At 30.7% G+C, this 17,941-nt stretch overlaps 2 protein-coding genes across 3 annotated transcripts; one reads left to right on the top strand and one right to left on the bottom strand.

Annotated features, from left to right (window-relative positions):
• The first annotated feature begins 843 nt into the window (after positions 1 to 843).
• Positions 844 to 2,012, top strand: LOC100799620 (ethylene-responsive transcription factor ERF024). Its single transcript, XM_003546924.4, has one exon. The coding sequence runs from the start codon at positions 1,086 to 1,088 to the stop codon at positions 1,650 to 1,652; it is 567 nt and encodes a 188-aa protein (XP_003546972.1). The 5' UTR covers positions 844 to 1,085; the 3' UTR covers positions 1,653 to 2,012.
• An 8,535-nt stretch (positions 2,013 to 10,547) lies between these two features.
• On the bottom strand, positions 10,548 to 15,187 carry LOC100781786 (uncharacterized protein F23B12.7). Of its 2 annotated transcripts, XR_005888722.1 has the most exons (4): positions 14,697 to 15,187; positions 13,779 to 14,276; positions 11,417 to 13,389; positions 10,548 to 11,285 (listed from the first exon to the last, which is right to left on the bottom strand). XR_005888722.1 is itself a non-coding variant. In XM_006597132.4 (3 exons), the coding sequence occupies exons 1-2, from the start codon at positions 15,076 to 15,078 to the stop codon at positions 13,786 to 13,788; spliced, it is 873 nt and encodes a 290-aa protein (XP_006597195.1). In that variant the 5' UTR covers positions 15,079 to 15,175; the 3' UTR covers positions 12,931 to 13,454; positions 13,779 to 13,785. The 2 variants fall into 2 exon arrangements, 1 of the variants encoding a protein (XP_006597195.1); XM_006597132.4 differs by lacking the exon at positions 10,548 to 11,285 and having other exon boundaries at positions 12,931 to 13,454; positions 14,697 to 15,175.
• Between the last annotated feature and the right edge of the window lie 2,754 nt (positions 15,188 to 17,941).

Genomic DNA, 17,941 nt, shown 5'->3' with positions numbered 1-17,941 from the left:
TTATTTTATGTGTCTATAAACTCCAGACACCACAAAAGCCCCCTTCAACCTACTTAGTTCAAAGTACAAACTTATTATGCATACCTATTTACACCCCTTAAATTAAGCCTGATCAAGGGTGGGGTGATTTATACTTAATTAACGGTCCCTTTGGCTATTGGAACTAGTTAAAACCCAAAGCTAGCGCGCTTCTTCCACTCTAATTTTAGAATTAAGATAATAGTAGATGTATAGTCTAGTCTCATGCATTGATATGTTTGAAGGCTTTATACAACAAAAGGACTTGCAGCATATATATAGCACATAGTAAAAAGGTAAGATTTGTTAGCAAACATGTCCTGACAAAGAAAAACTACGTTCGACCTTCTCATTTCTCATATAGTCATATAAATATTGCAGCAACAGCAGCAGCTAGCAGCTCAAACCCTACCTAATTGGTGGGACGAACTGAAGGTTAATAACAAAAGAAATTATAAAAACCTCGTCTGATAAAATTCAACCATTGGAAAATTTCCGCGTCGGAAGTCTTATATTGTGTGCCACAATAATAATAAGATGAAAATCATGTTAATCTCCAAGATATCAAAATCCCTGTTGAAAAAAAAAAAACCAAGAATGGTGGTTAGTGATGTGCATATCGATTGATAGACAAAGTGCATTATCACTGTTGATAATTTTGACGTCGTTTAAAGGGGAGCAGAAAGCAGCAAATATAATTCCCTTTTCAATATTTTTTTAAAATTTTATAAATTTTGTTATTATACAGCAAAACGCTCTCCAATTCCAACCCAGTTATATATCCAACACACACCACCAAGCTGTCTTACACCCTAATCCTTCACACACCGTAGTTCAGCAACAACTGGTTTGCACTTCCTTCTCAGAACTCCTTCTCCAGTCATCACAATTCTTACCCTAATAAATGGCTCCCTTCAACTTCCAATTGCCATCACCGAAGTTCCTCACCTTCACCTTCAACTGCCAACTGCAAATATCTATCTTCTTTCGGGTTCACTTGACCGAGAGTAAGAGACTAATCCCTCGAGATACTGATACTGAAACCTATCGTTCTTCACATCATAACCATGCGTTCCAGCAACGGTGCATCAAGCAGCAGAGCCTCCAATGCTAACACAGGGCGCCACCCTGTGTACCGTGGAGTGAGGCGTAGGAGTAGTGGCAAATGGGTTTCTGAAATCCGAGAACCCAAAAAACCTAACAGGATTTGGTTAGGGACATTTGCCACCCCTGAAATGGCTGCTATTGCCTATGACGTGGCAGCGCTTGCTCTTAAGGGTAAGGATGCTGAACTCAACTTCCCTAACTCGGCTTCCTCCCTCCCCGTCCCCGCATCATCCGCTGCTCGCGACATTCAGATGGCTGCGGCTAGCGCCGCAGCCGCTGTCGGAGCTGCGAATGATGCACTTGAAGGAAGCCGAGGAGGGAATGCTTCGGTTTCATTGACGGAAGAGTTTTCAGGGGGAAATTTGAACCACTTTGTGGATGAGGACTTGATCTTTGACATGCCGAATATTCTGGTCAATATGGCTGAAGGAATGCTACTGAGTCCTCCTCGTTTTGATAATTTTGCTGCTACCGACTATGAATACATGGATGAAGATCCTAACCTCTGGGGGTTTCCTAATTACTAGTTACTACCCATGGGATGATAAAAAAAACTTTTTATATTACTAATGCAAAAATCTTAATAAGGAAAGGTAAGTAAGTTGTAATAATAAATTATGGGAGAACTCTTACATCCAGACTTTGCTTAGACACCAGGAAAGGTATAGTGTGTGTGTGGAAAGTGCATCTTTCTTTTCATTTGGTTTTTTTTCACCTTGTGTACAGTACTACCTTCTAGCTATAGTGAGGTTTGCTGCTGTATGTTGCACCTCAAATATGTATGTAATGTCTATTTAAGTTGTTAATTTTAAATAATCTTTTTTTGGTTGTTTATATATATGTTATCTTAATTCTCAGCTAATAGATTTGCAGGTGTTCTTTCTTGTAAATTAAACAAATGCTGCTTAACTTGGAGACAATGATCACATGGCACCGGCCATTTTATTTTAGGTTTCTTTGCAAAAACCATAATTGAATGTCAACTCTTTCACTTAATTGAAATAGAATTCTAATTAATCAACTCTTAAAACCTAATTCTACGGTAATTTGGTTCACACATCCCTCCCTTGATTTTATAATTTTCATATAGCTAAAGATTCCTATCTAACTTGTCAGAAACTAGTTTGAAGACATTCTGTGCACCAATTTAGAATCACTCAGCTCAGGTTGAAAGAGAAAAGAAACTCGAGTTTCTATTAATGGTTCGGCTTTAATGTTTCGTTACCTTCATTCTCTCTCCTTGGGACTTTAATTTGATTAATTAGAATAAGAATGATCAGGAAATGAGAAAACTATCCTAGTTTGGTAAAGAAAAGGGGGCAAGTGGTGGGAATGCTTAATAATTCAGAATTGATTATTACTTCATAGAATTAATGGGTGCTGTATCCTAATCATGTTTCAACTTACTATTCTATTGAGATTTCAAGAATAATATTGTAGGCAAACTCTAGCTTATTGGAGGTTGTTTCGAACTCAAGCATGTGGTCCACCTTAATTACCCTTTGTTGACGTATCATTCTCAAGAAAATAGGAGTTTTTAAAAGGAGCCATTTTATTTTTATTATATATATACATATAAAAATTATGATTAAGATATAAAAAAAGGTGTAAAATAAAGAATGATAATGTAAAAAATGTTACTATTAAATAAATATTACAAAAAATTATTTATAAAAATAATATAAATCGTTGTATTGATCAACGTCAAAAACATATACATTGAGCATATTTTAGTGACAGTGACACTTTTACCTTCCCTTGATGGCTACGGGTCTCTCAAGTCATGCATGCGTGTAATGCCATACGTACATATTAAAATGTTTGACTATATGTTTGTGCATGTCTTTCAAGCGCCCCGAATTAAGGAAATTTAAAAAGCTTGACCCAGTGATTCCTAGCTCATCATTTAATGTAGGTCTTCTAGCATCGTATTGCACTATATCATCTTAAGTAACAACCTCTATTTTGATACCTCCCTCACTTGCCTTCTCTAGCACCCTTGTCTCATGTATGTGCTCATAAACCCCACTCTCATTTTTAGCTTAAATCTCGACAGACCGCAGGTTTATCACAACACTTTTATCATCCATCTAGTTGGATTTTGAAAGGAAGATTAATTCTCAAACAAATTAATGTCTCTTAACCTAAAATAGGTCTTATCTTCAATATGAAATAACTTCCAACATATTACACTAATGGGAGGAGGGATTCTATATCAATTATTTTGGGCATACTTTATCGATTGTAAATTGATGTAAATGAAACTGACGTAGAAAGTAAAACATTTTAAATCGGGTGATTATGTTGATATTAATGTAAAAAGTGTTTTCACATAGATTAAAATATTAAATAATTAATTAGCTAAAGTTGACAAAAATGAATATAAGGAATTCAACTTAGTTGATTGAATAATGCTAGTGAGTAATTATAAATCTCTTATTCTTAAGTTGAATTCCTATGAAAAAGTTAAAATTGATAAAATGGACAGGTCAACTAGAGATAAACCAAAAATTGTTCAATAAAATATAAGATTTGAGCTTTAAATTTTGGATATGAATTAACTCAAAGTTTGTTTAATTATAATTAGATCCAATTATATTTCAACCAAATCTTAACTTGCAAAAACTAGTAAAACCTAAAAAAAAAAAGATTTTACAAGGCTTGGCCTCATTTTAAAATTTTCAATTAAATTTGGGTTTTTTTTTTTTTTACCCAACCAGCTACAGTTTGCAACCTTAATCGGACTGAATAGTCCATTTTGCCGTCCATAATATTAAGTATTTTAGCTGTCAAAAAAGTATATTAAGCATTTTAAATTTTATCATTTTTTATTATTTTAGTTAATATTTTTTTATAATTCTAATTTTTCTAATTGTTAAACCAAAATTTTTAATATCTATGAATTTTTTTTATAAATTACAATTTTGATATATCATTTTTATTAATAATTTATTTATTTTTAAATATACTCTTCAGTTTTTTTTTATCTCTTTAATTTATTCTTACATAATGAAATAAAATATTCATTGTTGACAGTGAAAACATTTCGTATTATATATCATTCTTAAGGTTTTGATAATGAAGATATACTATTTTTTCTCTTAGTTTATATTTTTGAATTCTATCTAAATTTTATAGTTTCCTATACAGTTTACAAAAAGAACTAGGTAATGTATTTTAAAGTTTATTTCATTTTATACAGCTGCCTTCTTTAGTTTCTAGATCTGTCCTAATTCATTAATAATTTGGGAAATACTAGGTTTTATAAAGATATAATATTTTTTTTAATTTTTAAACGAATAAATAAATAAAAATATTTTTTAAACAAACAAATAAAAAGATAGAGTAATTAATTATTTTTTATGAATTAATTAATTATGCTATTTTAAGATATTATTAATATTGATTTTAATAATCAATTTAGATGAGTATAAGTAAAAATATTTTATAAAAAATAATTTAGTATATCTTTTTTGATGAAATATATGTTTTTGGTTTTTAATAAAATACTTTACTAAAATCAAGGTTTTTTTAGTTGGTAAGACCTAAAAGTTTAGGTGATTGGGATCTTAAGAATTCATTAACCTGAAGGCTAAAAAACATTTAAAAAATACTTATATATTATCTATTAATAATTTTTTTTACAGTGAAATTCAAATATATATTTATGTGGAATATAAGTTCAATTCTTGTCAAATAGACTAATCTTAATTTGTTGGTAGTTAAAATTATGTTAAGGGATGATGTTATCAGAAAATTTTTACGGTGCGCGTCGAAAAGAAAATGTATGCTTATGGTCGCAATCAAGAGGTGTGATCATTAGGTAATAAGCATGGTTAAAGAAAATGTATGCTTATTGTCCAAATCTAATCTACAATTACAAATAGCATTTTAGTTGTTCACTGTGCCACGGCACACTTTGTCTTCTTGGCCTTCAAAGAGTTAAGCCACGTATGCCCATTTATAAAGACCGTGATAAATGCTTGATTATGTTTAGCTAATCTGTCCCTGGATAAGAAAAAAAAGAAAAGAAAAGAAAAACTAGATCCCTTTTGTTTGATAATGAAATAAATCCTTAACCCTCATATCAGAAAATTGCAACCCCTTTAACTAGACACATTAAAATTAAATAAAACTTTATGCCATTTGACAAGAAAAAAGGCACTAATTAACACTTGAATCAGTTCACTTTTAAAACAAAATATTAATTAAAAACAAATGAAAGCTTTTTAAAAATTCTTTACTCGCATGTACCTTGTAAAGTTTTACTTGTGATTGAGAATAAGATAAAAAATATAAATGCAACGGTATCACTAACTGCAACATCGTTTTTTTTTTTAATTCCTTTTTCTTCTGTTAATTATCATCACGCCAATTTACTTTCTCCTTTTCTTTTTGAGATAAAAAAATGTGACGTAAAGTTGACTTAAGTAATATAATGGAAAGCAATTATATGTTTTTTGTAATTACTTTTTTCGGCATATATATATATAAAGGCATGGCTTTATCGTACATGAAGGCTCTGCTTATTCCGGACATATTGAGATCCAGAATTCATAAAATCAAATTCTTATTGAAAACTAAAAAGTGGATTCAGAAGGATCTCAAAATGTTTACAACTATTTACATCTGCAATCTACAGTCAAATTGAACATAATAAAATAAAAATTTAATTAGTTCGACTACTTTAATTACTACTCTTTTAATTTAGGATGAAATATGTGATGGAGGCTTAACTTGGATATTAAAGACTAGAATGAGACCTTTAGCAGAGCTTTCGGAAGGAAGTTTGCTAGATATTTGGATAGATTGTGAATAAGGTTTATAAATGAAAAATAGAGACCATCAAGTGCGTGTGAGATTGTTCAAACTCAATTAGAGATATCAGGTTTCTACATGAAAAAATATGTGATCTAAATCAAAAAATAAATCCACAATAAACATGGTTGCGGATAAAGCAGCAATTGGGGCTATTGGCCATTTGAATAGCTGATTTTCTATCACAAAACAGCATATTTGAGTTGGGAGAAACTTCATAGGCACTTAATTATTGTTTTAACCAACGCAACTTAGTTGTGAAGGTTGGTATCCTTGATATTCAGCTGCTGCAAAAGACCTTGCAATGGTGTTTTGTTTCTTTCACCTAAAACATCAATTATTCTGTTTCTCTGCCAAACTCTCAGCACAAGTATAAAGAAAAAAGACACATGACTATACGATTATAAATAGAATTAAACTATCTCACTCTGGAAAATGAAAAGTCAAATTTGTAATATAAGAATTGTTTGTTCATAGTTTATCCTAATGATTTATATATACAATCACGTCATTAATTTGAGAATGTGATTATTAGATCTTTAGTAGTAGTACAATCATATCTTGCTTATAGCAAACTAATACTTTTGATATGTGGAAAAGTTGATTTCTGATATATGTAACATCAGGTTACATATTCATGGATGGATAAAAAATAAATAAAAAATCATCTTTTTCGATTGCTTTCCTCGCTTGCAATGTCGTCTACAATTACTGCTCGGACCTTGAATCGACCAAGTTTTAGAGCCAGTGACTGTAGGGGACCAGAACGACCACGAGTTCTAGTTGAATAAACCCTTTTGCTTAGAATTAAACGCTTCTTTGTGGTTGGATATGGCGTGCAATTATGAGAAGAATTATATTGGTTGCCCTTGCTCTGTATAAGCAAGTAGGGAATATTGGAGCTGAAATTGTACCAATTAGTTGAAGTTGATGCTGCATATTCACCAGTGTGTGCCGCATGTGATTCAGAGGCTCTGTCATTGTTTTGCATGTTCTCAGATTGAAAATTCGAAACAAGTAGTTAGTTTTGCACCAAAATTCGGTCGTGACTAGTGATTGATTCCCTTGCAATTAAATAAAAATGATGCAGATGGAAATATAATATTCAATGTTGGAGAATAGATTGGAGAGTATGATTATGATGCATGTTTTGGCCTGAAGGATGCCAAGCTATATATAACGTATATTTGACAATCAAAAATATGCTCTAGACGTAAGTTGGAACATTCGCACATTGGTCTTAATTTAGGTCAAAACTTGGTTAGAACTTAATTTAGTTCGACTTGGTCTTAATTTAGGTTAAAACTCGGTTAGGACTTTGTAAGTTGGAACATTCGCACATTGGTTGCGTGACTTGTCTCCAACACTTTGCTTCAACATTCATTGGTGAGGCCAAGAAGAAGGGTTCAACATGGTTAGCTGTCCTGTTTTCGGTGGAGAAATTCTTAAGTAGTTTCAAACTAGTGTGTGTTTATGAATTCAGTCAATCAAGCTAACCTTTTTCTCTGCTTAGAAATTACTGTATTAAGTAATTTCAAAGATAATCTATGCAACATTTAGTTTTTTAACTTACAAAAAAAATTAATAACATCTTATTGCATGTTACACATAGATTAATTGAATTTATAATGATCTCGGTTCACTTATTATTTAGGGTCTCGGGTAATTTATGTAACATTCAGTTTTTTAACTTCCAAAAAAAAAAGTAATGACATCTTATATTTATAAAATGATTTCATATCACTTCTTACTTTTTCTATGTTACACAAAGATTAATTGGATTTATAATAATCTCAGATCGCTTAGGGTCCCGGGGGTAATCTATGTAACATTCAGTTTTTTAACTTATAAAAAAATTAATAACATCTTATTACATGTTACACAAAGATTAATTGAATATATAATGATCTCAGATCACTTATTATTTTTTCTTCTCTACCAACAAAAAACTCTTGATTACACATATTGGATATGCTGCAATTTATTTGACTAGCATAGGTCTTTTAAAGTTTAATAAATTCATTAAATCGTCATGCATACTATATTGTTTTTAATGTATGTTATGCAGCTTTTGAAGCCAAATTGATTGGAGCAGCTATCACTGCCATCGAAGCTGCTTGCAGTAGAAATTGACAAATTTTTTTTTTTATTGGAGTGTGATTCTACTTTAGTTGTTCAAGCCGTAAATTGACAATTCTGCTTGCAGTAAAAACAGGTGAACCACTAGCATGCATAGCGTTTCTCATTTCAATTTTAGAGTTTCTCACATATTTAGAGAAGACAATCACTGTACAAATAGGATTGCAAATTTTGTTGTGGGTAATAATCAATCCTTTTAGTGGGACACTACATGTCCCTTTTTGTAATGAGTTTTTTGTCCTTGATGTTTGTGGGCTGCCTTGGCCTAATCCTCTCATAATGGTTTTGTAGTTCCTTTTTTATCAATAAATTTCAGGAGTGAGAGATTGGTAAAGAAGAGGGTGTCAACATGCTTGAGATGCTCCTCTCTACCTTGATGTCTCTTTTTCCCCTTATAAAAAAAATGTTATGAGTATATGATGACACTTAATGAAATATCATTAGAGGTTAATATTTTTTGGGCATTGATAAATTTTTATATAACCCGTTAACTTGACAAATGGCAAGTAACACTTTATAATTGGCCATAAAAAAAATTGGCGTCATTATTTTTTCTACTGAGTTTCATTGCTCCCAAATAATTATATCCTGGATATATTTTTAATGCCAGTACGTGCCCAATATATGATGTTTTCAAAATTCACATCATTATAATTGTCACCGTCAAAAATAATAAAATCTCTCAGTCATCTCTCAGCAAAGATTTGCTCGGTACCTACCACCACAAGAACTAGTGGAGAGTGCCAACGGAATAATCTAGGTGCACTAATTTCACCTAAATCTTCCTCAGGTCTTATCTAGTGCGGAGAGTGCCAACGCAATAATTAATCCAGGTAGAATGCATTTAAGCAACATATATATATAAATCTTTCTCAACTCTGGCACCTCTACATAGATCATGATCAGACTCCACAATAACTAGTGTTGTCTTATTAACTCAAACAATTGTTTTCCATCCATTTCATACGGATTCCACTTGCCTAGTCTTCACTGCCCATTTCATGACCAAGGGTGGTTTCAATGTAGCAGAACAAATATCCAAGCAATATATATATAATACTAGTGCTTGCTAGATTTTTTTACACAAAAAATTTAAGGACAATGACTCAATGAGGCTACTAATTACATTTAGATCTAAATATTGTATAATAACTCTCAAAGAAAATTTATATAAGATTTAAAATGAATTACTTATAAAAATAACCAACAAAAATTGAAATTCAACTTTACATTGTACGGTTAACTTTAACAGTTGAATCAAACATCAGTTCCTCTTATGTTATATTGCTTATTATCATCAAATGCGTGGAATATCTTTTTGGTTTAAGACCCCTGATATCTGATAATTATTTAGATTTTAACTAATCTGAGTTAATAGAATAAAATTTTCTTACTATCTATTTTTCAATTAAAAAACTAACTCAAGATCTTAAAGAAAACTATTCCCTTTACCACGTAAACTAAATAAATATTGCTATACACGAGAATTATCTAACATGTCTGTCTTTAATTTCCCCTGCGTTGTGTGAAGGTGATTATTGTAAATTAGTATAAATTTGATAATCATCATTATAATATTTTCCTTTAACTTTTTTTTTAAAAAAAAAAACTTTAATATGACTTGACTTTTTATCAGCTCCGATTTGTATTTGCATCACTAAGTTGTTCCTGTCTCGGGGTTGGAGGTCACTTTACTTACATTTGGATCATACCAATGCCTGCAATTCTCATGTGGTTTAAAGGGATTGATTGCACTAATAATTTAGTTGAAATTGTTTAATCCTATTTTTATTTGAGAGTAAATTAGACAATTGGTGTCTTACACGGTAAACATAATTGAATTGAAAAAAAAATTACATTCCAAAAGTAATGAAATAAGTTGAACAAAGTCTCAGTTCTTGTTGTCCTCTTCATAGGGAAAAACAGGTCGAACCTTGAAGCGCTCAAGCTTCTCATTAATAGGATGCTGAGGACCACAGGAAGTGGTGTTTTGTGTTTCAACACTTCTCTTCATTTTCATTCCCAACATTTCCTCTAAATTTATGTGGTCTTTAAGACTCGCCGGAAGTTTCTCGTACTTGTCCAAAACGCGATTCACAAGCTTACTAACACGGGTCATTTTCCTCTTCTTCTTTTGCCATGCTTGGTGGCACTGGCACCGCATGGACGTAACTCTCATCAATCGATTGTAAAAAGATCAACCAAGTTATTAATTTGTGATTAGATGACCGTTGAATATCTTCATAATTCGTGATGCAGCTTTGGCGTGTATAAAACTTGTTCAATTAGTGAGCCTATCTAATTAAGCTCTAGTCAATTTTTCCTAATTAATATCACTAGCTTTTGACAACTATCACTCTTTCATTGTATTCATTCAACGATGAAAATTGAAGTTTCAAACAGAAGTTAACTTGAGACGTAGCAACTACCAAAATGAACTGATTGAGAAGAGACATCGAGATGAGTGGAGAAATAAAAAGTTGAAGTTTCGCTATTAGAAACAATTCAAACGACTGTAATCAATCATCAACAGTTACAGGACACATATATATAAATTTGTGTGATTTTGGACTTTTGGTAGCTAATTTACCAGTGTCCAGGGATCTTTCAATATATGACGCTTCTAGAAATTAGCCAGTCCTTATCAAAGAAGTTCCAAGAAAGTTTTGCAAAACCCATTAGATACAACATATATACTTTTTGTTCCCCTACTTCTGATCTGAATGAATGATGATATAGCAAACCTGAGGGGTGGTACAGAAGACTGCTTTGCAGCCATATCTTTTCTGCTGACTTTCAATAGCAAATCACTTCCAGTAAGGATGGTTGTACGTAGGACCATCATCCTTCTTAGCCACTTTGCCGCTGTCATAGCCACCACTATCTTCATAGGAAGAAATGCCGCCACCATAACCCCCAGGATTACCATAAGAATTGAGTCCATAACCACCAAAGCAATACATTGGCCCACCATATCCAAATCCATAGCCACCATAAACAGTGGCAACACTTCCCTCAAAGTTCCCATCAAAATGACCAAATGCTCCGCTCATTTCAGAATCTGTATACTGTCCACCTCTTTTTCCATGATTACGATTTCTGGAACTATTCCCACCATATCCATCCATTCCATTGCCAAAACCATCATATGACTTTTCTTGAGGTGTTGCAGTAATCAACCCCAGATCTTGTTGGGCTCAGCTCTTTTAATCTCAACATAAATTATTTATAGTCAGACACGGGTATCCAAAATAATAAGCAATAAGCAAGTAAATAACATCAGCTTCTGTGCACAATAAGAATATTTTATTTTAGTTTCAACAGTTTCACTAACCTGCTTGCCTCCAATTTCATGAACTTTTCCCCCTGAAAAAACCTTTTCAACTGAATCTTCATCGTCAAAAGTGACAAATCCAAAGCCTCTAGATCGCCCAGTATTGTGATCTAGCATGATTTGGCACTCAATAACATTGCCATAAGGTGCATTAGTCAGCCAAACCCCCGTGGCCTTCCATAAAGTTTATTTGTCATTATCACAGAATCTGTTACTTCTCCATATTTGCTGAAGTAATTAAAAAATGACTCTTGACAAAAAAAATTATAGGATGAGAAAATTATATAGAAAAAGCAACAACATGGGTTTCATCTTCCACTATATTCGAATTGTATCTTTCACTTTGGTTAGGACACACACAAGTAAACAACAGAAAATTAATGAATTAACATAATAACAGATATCAAAGAAACTGTCCTTGATTTGCATTTATGCTTAATAACATTTTTTGCACCAGATAATAAACTTCAAGATATATTTGACAACCAAGATAAATAAGAGGCCAGGGCCATATTCAGCTTCAACCAAGTAGGGCTAATTGAAAGTAGTAAAAAAATTATTCACCATAAAACAATCAGCAGCAAAATCTCTTCGCCACGAAAATTTTGGGTCAATTTGCACTGCAGCATATTTAAATAATTATTTTAGTCTTCCAAATGCATAAGAAATTATTATTTTATAATTAAAATTTATAATAAATAAATATTTTTAAATATATAAATTATGTTTTAAATAAAATTCATAGTAGATAAATATTTTTTAATATATAAATTATATTTTAATTATTGATAAAAAAATTTATAAAAAAAATATTCAAATTTATTTAAAAAAAAGAAGAAGAAAAATAGATTGAAATAGACAAAAGATTAAACAAATCAAAGATAAAAAAAATAGTGGTTTGAAACAATTGAGATTTTTTTTTCGGAACAAATGTCAATCGAATTAAATTTAAAATTATAATTGAAGGAATGAAATTAAAATAATTAAAAAATAAATTAAATATTTAACATATGAGATTAAGACAAGACGTGTATCTCATTAAAAGTGAAACTATTTTTGTTTAAGAAAGATTAATAAAAATACTTCTGTTAAAAAAAATGGCTCCAGCTTAGAAGCAATTTTTTTTATGTCTCGTTAGTCATTACATTGTTAATAAAAAAGTAGATATAAAAAAGTACTTTTGAATAATTATAGTAGCAGTTATCCCACATATTATCCATAAAAAAAGTTATGAACATATTTTACATATTGTGACTTCATATGAATGAATTTTAATAAATCACAAATAATGATAACAATAAAAAAAACTTATGACAATTTTAAAGAAAGATATTATTATCTCAATTTAAGGTAATCTAAAGAGCTAACGCCAATCACGCACCATATCTTGTATAAAGTAAATTATTCTAATTATTTTCATTATAAACATATTATTATTTATTTTTAATATAAATATATGTTTAGATGATTTATTTCTAATGTTATTTTAATTTCTGTTTAATATGTGAAATTCATTTTAAGTTCTTAAGTGAATTTATTTTTTACCTGAACAAGCAACAATTCTACAATGCACTAAACTCAAAAGGGTGCAGCTTTTTTTTTTACCTGTCATTACATATTGACCCATACCCCTGCAATTTCAATATATTAAAATAGAAAAATAGAAAACCCTATGTTCTTCTCCTTCTTACAGTGTTTGGATTTGTTTGTACATTTGGAGGTACATGAACGCAGTCACGTTCCTCTTGCTTTTGATACCCTCTTCCACTTGTGCTATCAAAATCTCAAGCTTGGCTGAACCTAACATGCCAAGAAATGCTTGTGAAGATGCACCTGCATGACTGCACGAATACACTTACTGAAGTAAACTCTCTTCAGGGCAGCTTTGGTGTTGTTGTGGATTTGGCCACAATCGAATGGCTTCTTGGAAGCTCAAATTGTCGTCCTTCAGGGATGTTTTACTGTCATAGCTCCTGGTTTGATGATGTCAGAGACAGAGAAGGGTTACATGTTACGGTGTGGATTTGCTCCATTGAGACTGACATAAACACATAAATACAATAATAACAAAATCCAATTAAACATTTTAAGACCAAATTCATAAATTGTTTTTTCTTACACAGATACTTGTTTAACAAGTTGGAATTATTCTGTTTTTATAAAGAAGTTTTTATAGTCACTTATTTAAAATATAAAAAAAGTGAGTGTGAGTTATTTGTAAATTATTAGCATCAATCCTATAAAATCAGAGGAACTTATTTAAATATGTAATCCTAACTCCAAGTTTGCATTTTTTTTACTGCAATTTGAACATGCTTATTTAGATAAGTAAACCAACTTGATCAACATTTATGTTGCTAACCTTGGCATTAATCATCCAATTCATCATCATCATCTTCAAACTCTTCCTCTTCTTCATCATCATTTTCCTCTTCCTTATCATCACCTTCATCAGCAACAATGAAGCCTCCCAGTGTCTCATCATCATCATCATCATCTTCTTCTTCACCAGTATCATCACCACTAGTCGCTTTCTTTTGTTTAGAATTTTTACTAGCTTTGGTATCTTTGATACCTCCTTTACTGTCTTTTGACCTTGTGGAGTACCTGGGCAGCTTACCTTTCCGCATATTGGCAACAAGGCCCTTATCATCTTCACTTTCACCGGTCCACTCATCATCTTCATTAACCTTGCCCATTTTTCGCTTTCCCCTCATTTTCCTCCTCTGCTTCTCAACATCTTCCTCATCCTCACTATCCTTCCTACGTTCCTCAAGGAACCAGTCCCAATTCTTTGCATTCCGGATCATCCCCTTGGGATAGTGGTCAAACTCATGCCCCATCACAAGAAAACCAAACTCTGCATTTTCAAATCACAGCATCATAAGAATTTAATTTCTATGCACTATTAGCCTACTTTTTTTTTAACCTAATCAACCAATCAAAAATCCCAACAAGCATGAGTTTTCAAGGTAATAATTGTAAAATAGTAAAAGTCAACACACTTACTATAACGTAAATTTGTAATTAGATGGCATTGTAAAAAACTCTTTAATTTCAAACCATATTTAAATTACACTACCATTGGAAGGTAACACAAGCACTCACAACTACATATAATATTCACAAAATAGCAAAAACACAATATTAATTTCAAATCATATAGTACATTACATAGTGTTGTACCGTCACTTACAGCACAAGCAAGCAACCAAATTCACAAGGGAAATGAAGCCCCGAAAGCAACAAATTAAAAGAGGAAAGAGAGAGGCAATAATACCTTTAACGGGATCGATTTCCGAAACGTGAATTTCATCAAGGTTAAGTTGAGGCAGAGGCTGAATATTAGTAAGAGTGAACCAGAGGGGTGTGTTGGGAGAGAAGCAGAAACGGTGTCCGAGTTGCAGGTGACCCTTGTCGAACTTTCTGAAGAGCCGAAGCGCTTCTCCGTCGTACACCCAAAAGGGGTTCTTCCCCATGACTTGGAAAGAAACCCTAGCATTAGCATCCTCTGAGTGTGAATGGTCGAGTTCGAAGGACACGTGGCGACGAGACACTGTGCGGTCGTGGGTGCTGAATCCGCAGCCTCGTCCAAACACTGTTTTCTGATCCCTTCCCAGTGCGAATTTGGAACCATCTTCACCATGAACTTCCACCTCCATGCTTTGATTTTCCGCAACCCAGAAAAGCTTCTAAATTGGTGGAAAAATCTAAACACCCAACATCTAGCAGCCTCCATTATTCAAAATTCCATTTTTACCCCTCATTCTCATTCCTTAATATTCCGCTAGTTAAATACTTTATGGCTAAATAGATAAGTTCATCCAGTCATCCGAAGATAAATTTAACTTTTTAAATGTATAAAAAATATACAAAATTTATTGTTAAATTTATAAGATTGTTTTTTCATTAAGTTATAATATTTAAAAAATAATTTAAACTTAATATTAAATTATAAAATTTAAAGATTAATTTATCATCAAGTTATTTATACTGTTTGCACGTTTGAAAATTAAATTTAAATTTTTTATTTTTAAATCATTTTTTTTTATATTTTTATACAAAAATTTGATTATTTATTATTTTTATTGCATTAATATTTTAAATCATGGAATGCATAAGAAAATGTTTATTTTTAAATTTTTTATTAAGAATTTACAATATAATTGATATATTCAAAATATATTATTTATTTTGAATTTAATTATAATGTATTTTTATACTAAATAATATTTATCTTCTGTTATGCATGAGTTAAAATATTATATTTTAGAGAACAGAAATAAAAATAATATACAAACGTGTAAGAAAAATATAAATAAAACCAATCTAAAGATGTTTTATGATTTTAAAAACTAAAGAAAGAAATATATATTTGGAAAATATTTTTTAATTATTATTTTTATTAAAAAAAATTCTTTTAAAAAATAGAAAATAACTTTTGGAAACAAAATCACATGACATGATAGTCATGCTTTTCTTTCTCACTAATAATTAAGAAAAATGGATAACATATATTTCATTTAGGGGTGTAAGGAACGTGGGAGAAGATAAAAGAAAGACCGAATAAAATCAAAATTAAAAGAAAAACTAAATAAATAAAAAGCTTAAATGTACCTTTTGTCTTTAACATTTTACAATATTGCCAAATTTTTTTTGTGCAAATTTTGTCTTCCAATTTATAAAACTTCACAATTTTTCTTTGCACGTTTTGTGACAATTTTTTCTTTAAATTAGTATAGACAATTTTGTGACAGTTTTTTTTTAATTAATTATAATGAGTGTGTTTGGATTGAGAATTTTAACTGGTTAATTTATCAGAGAATTTAAATTTATGTAATTTAGAATTCATTGTTTGGATGTTTTTTATGAAAAATTTAAAATTTTGAAATTTTCTTTAAAAAGGTGAAAAATTGAAATTCTCTTCTTATATGATTCTTCAAGAAATACAGTCTAAACTAGCACATCAACTATATCTTTTTTTTTTCATTTACTTTTTTCATCCTCATAAATTTAATTTTTTTATCTAAACATAAAATTTTAAAAATAAAAGAATTTCAATTAAAATATTTAAAATTCTTAAAATTTAAAATTTCTCAAAATTTTAAGTTTCTCCATTCACACATGTTAGATGTTTGAATGAGAATGTGGTTTGGAGCTTCAGATTTCCCACCTTCCTTCTCTTCAAGCTAGTAGATTGTTCAGGCTTGTAGAAATCATTCAAGTTTATGTTGTTCTTGTAGAAATCATTCAAGAAAGGAAACTCTTCCTTGCTTATCGCAAGCATTCCCATTCCTGTGCAAAAATCAGGAACATTGTCCTTCACATTTTCCAGCATTCTTATTAATTATTAGCAGTGGCACATTTAATGCATCAACTTGTTTGAGGTACATATACATAAAACTTGCAATCAGGAAGAAGAACCGTTAAATGAAAAAGCATACAATTCTTTATAGTTTCATGTATACAACAGAGTTTTAGTCTTTGAAATGGCACTTCCCGGCCTCTTATATACTGCACAAGTTTGGAAGAGGCTTAGGCACCTACAAATACGCAAGAGATATCTTATCATATAAAATTTGAAGTAGAAATTTCAACAAATATATTACTGATAAAATCTCATTTTTTTAAGTAATATTTTTAATATTTTAAAAGAGTTTCCTTTCTTTGTCAAAAAAATCAAGGTATAAAATATTTAACTTTATTTAAATCATCTAAATATGACCCAAAAACATCTAAGAAAAGCATTAGTAGTCTATCTTACTATCTTGGAATCAAATTGTGTTTAAATAAATTTTTTAAAAAAATCTTGGTGTTCCTAAAAAAAATCTTGGTTTAAAAAATAAGTCTTAATCATATATTAAATAATGCTATTCATATTTACCGTAAAACTTATGTCCGAGAAATTATTTTCATTAAATGATTTAAAGAAAAAATAGTTAATGTTTATTTTCATTAAATACATATATTCTACAAATAACAGAATTTATTTAAATTTGTCTTGTATTTTTATTTATTTGTAGAATATATTTAATTTAATTTTTGTTATTTGTATAATATATTTTTTTATTTAAATATATATATTCTGTTATTTATTTAAATTTGTCTTTTACATATATTTTAATTTATTTGTGAAAATTTTAAGGCACAATAAAAAGTGCATGCTGCTGACCCCTTTTGAAAAAAAGTGCATGTATTTAATTTAAATTTGTCTTTGTATGTATTTATTTTAATTTATTTCAACTTACAAAAAAGTTAAGTAGAAATTTTAAGACACATCAAAGCATGAAAGAAGCTTGCTATTTAAAGGCCCGGTTTGCACATGTTTTGTCACTCAAAATGACGGAACTGCAATGCACACTGCCTATCCTGCACTGTTACACCTGCACCTAGCTAGCTGTACCTCTGCACGTGTTTTGCCAATGTCAAATGACAAAACCCGTGCCACATTGGCTACTGTTCACATATGTCATCATTCGTAGTGACGGAATGCTTAAAAAAAAGACCTTGTGTAATTAGTTCCAA

This window comes from Glycine max, chromosome 15 (assembly GCF_000004515.6).
Source record: "Glycine max cultivar Williams 82 chromosome 15, Glycine_max_v4.0, whole genome shotgun sequence".
NCBI lineage: Eukaryota > Viridiplantae > Streptophyta > Magnoliopsida > Fabales > Fabaceae > Glycine > Glycine max.
Note: the sequence above shows the minus strand (reverse complement) of the source record. Positions and strands in the feature narration are given on the sequence as shown.

Coding starts and splice junctions, on each gene's coding strand:
- LOC100799620 (XM_003546924.4), top strand. CDS start 1,086: ATGCGTTCCAGCAACGGTGCATCAAGCAGCAGAGCCTCCAATGCTAAC.
- LOC100781786 (XM_006597132.4), bottom strand. CDS start 15,078: ATGGAGGTGGAAGTTCATGGTGAAGATGGTTCCAAATTCGCACTGGGA. Junction 14,277..14,696: donor GGAAATCGATCCCGTTAAAG/GTATTATTGCCT, acceptor TTGAAAATGCAG/AGTTTGGTTTTCTTGTGATG.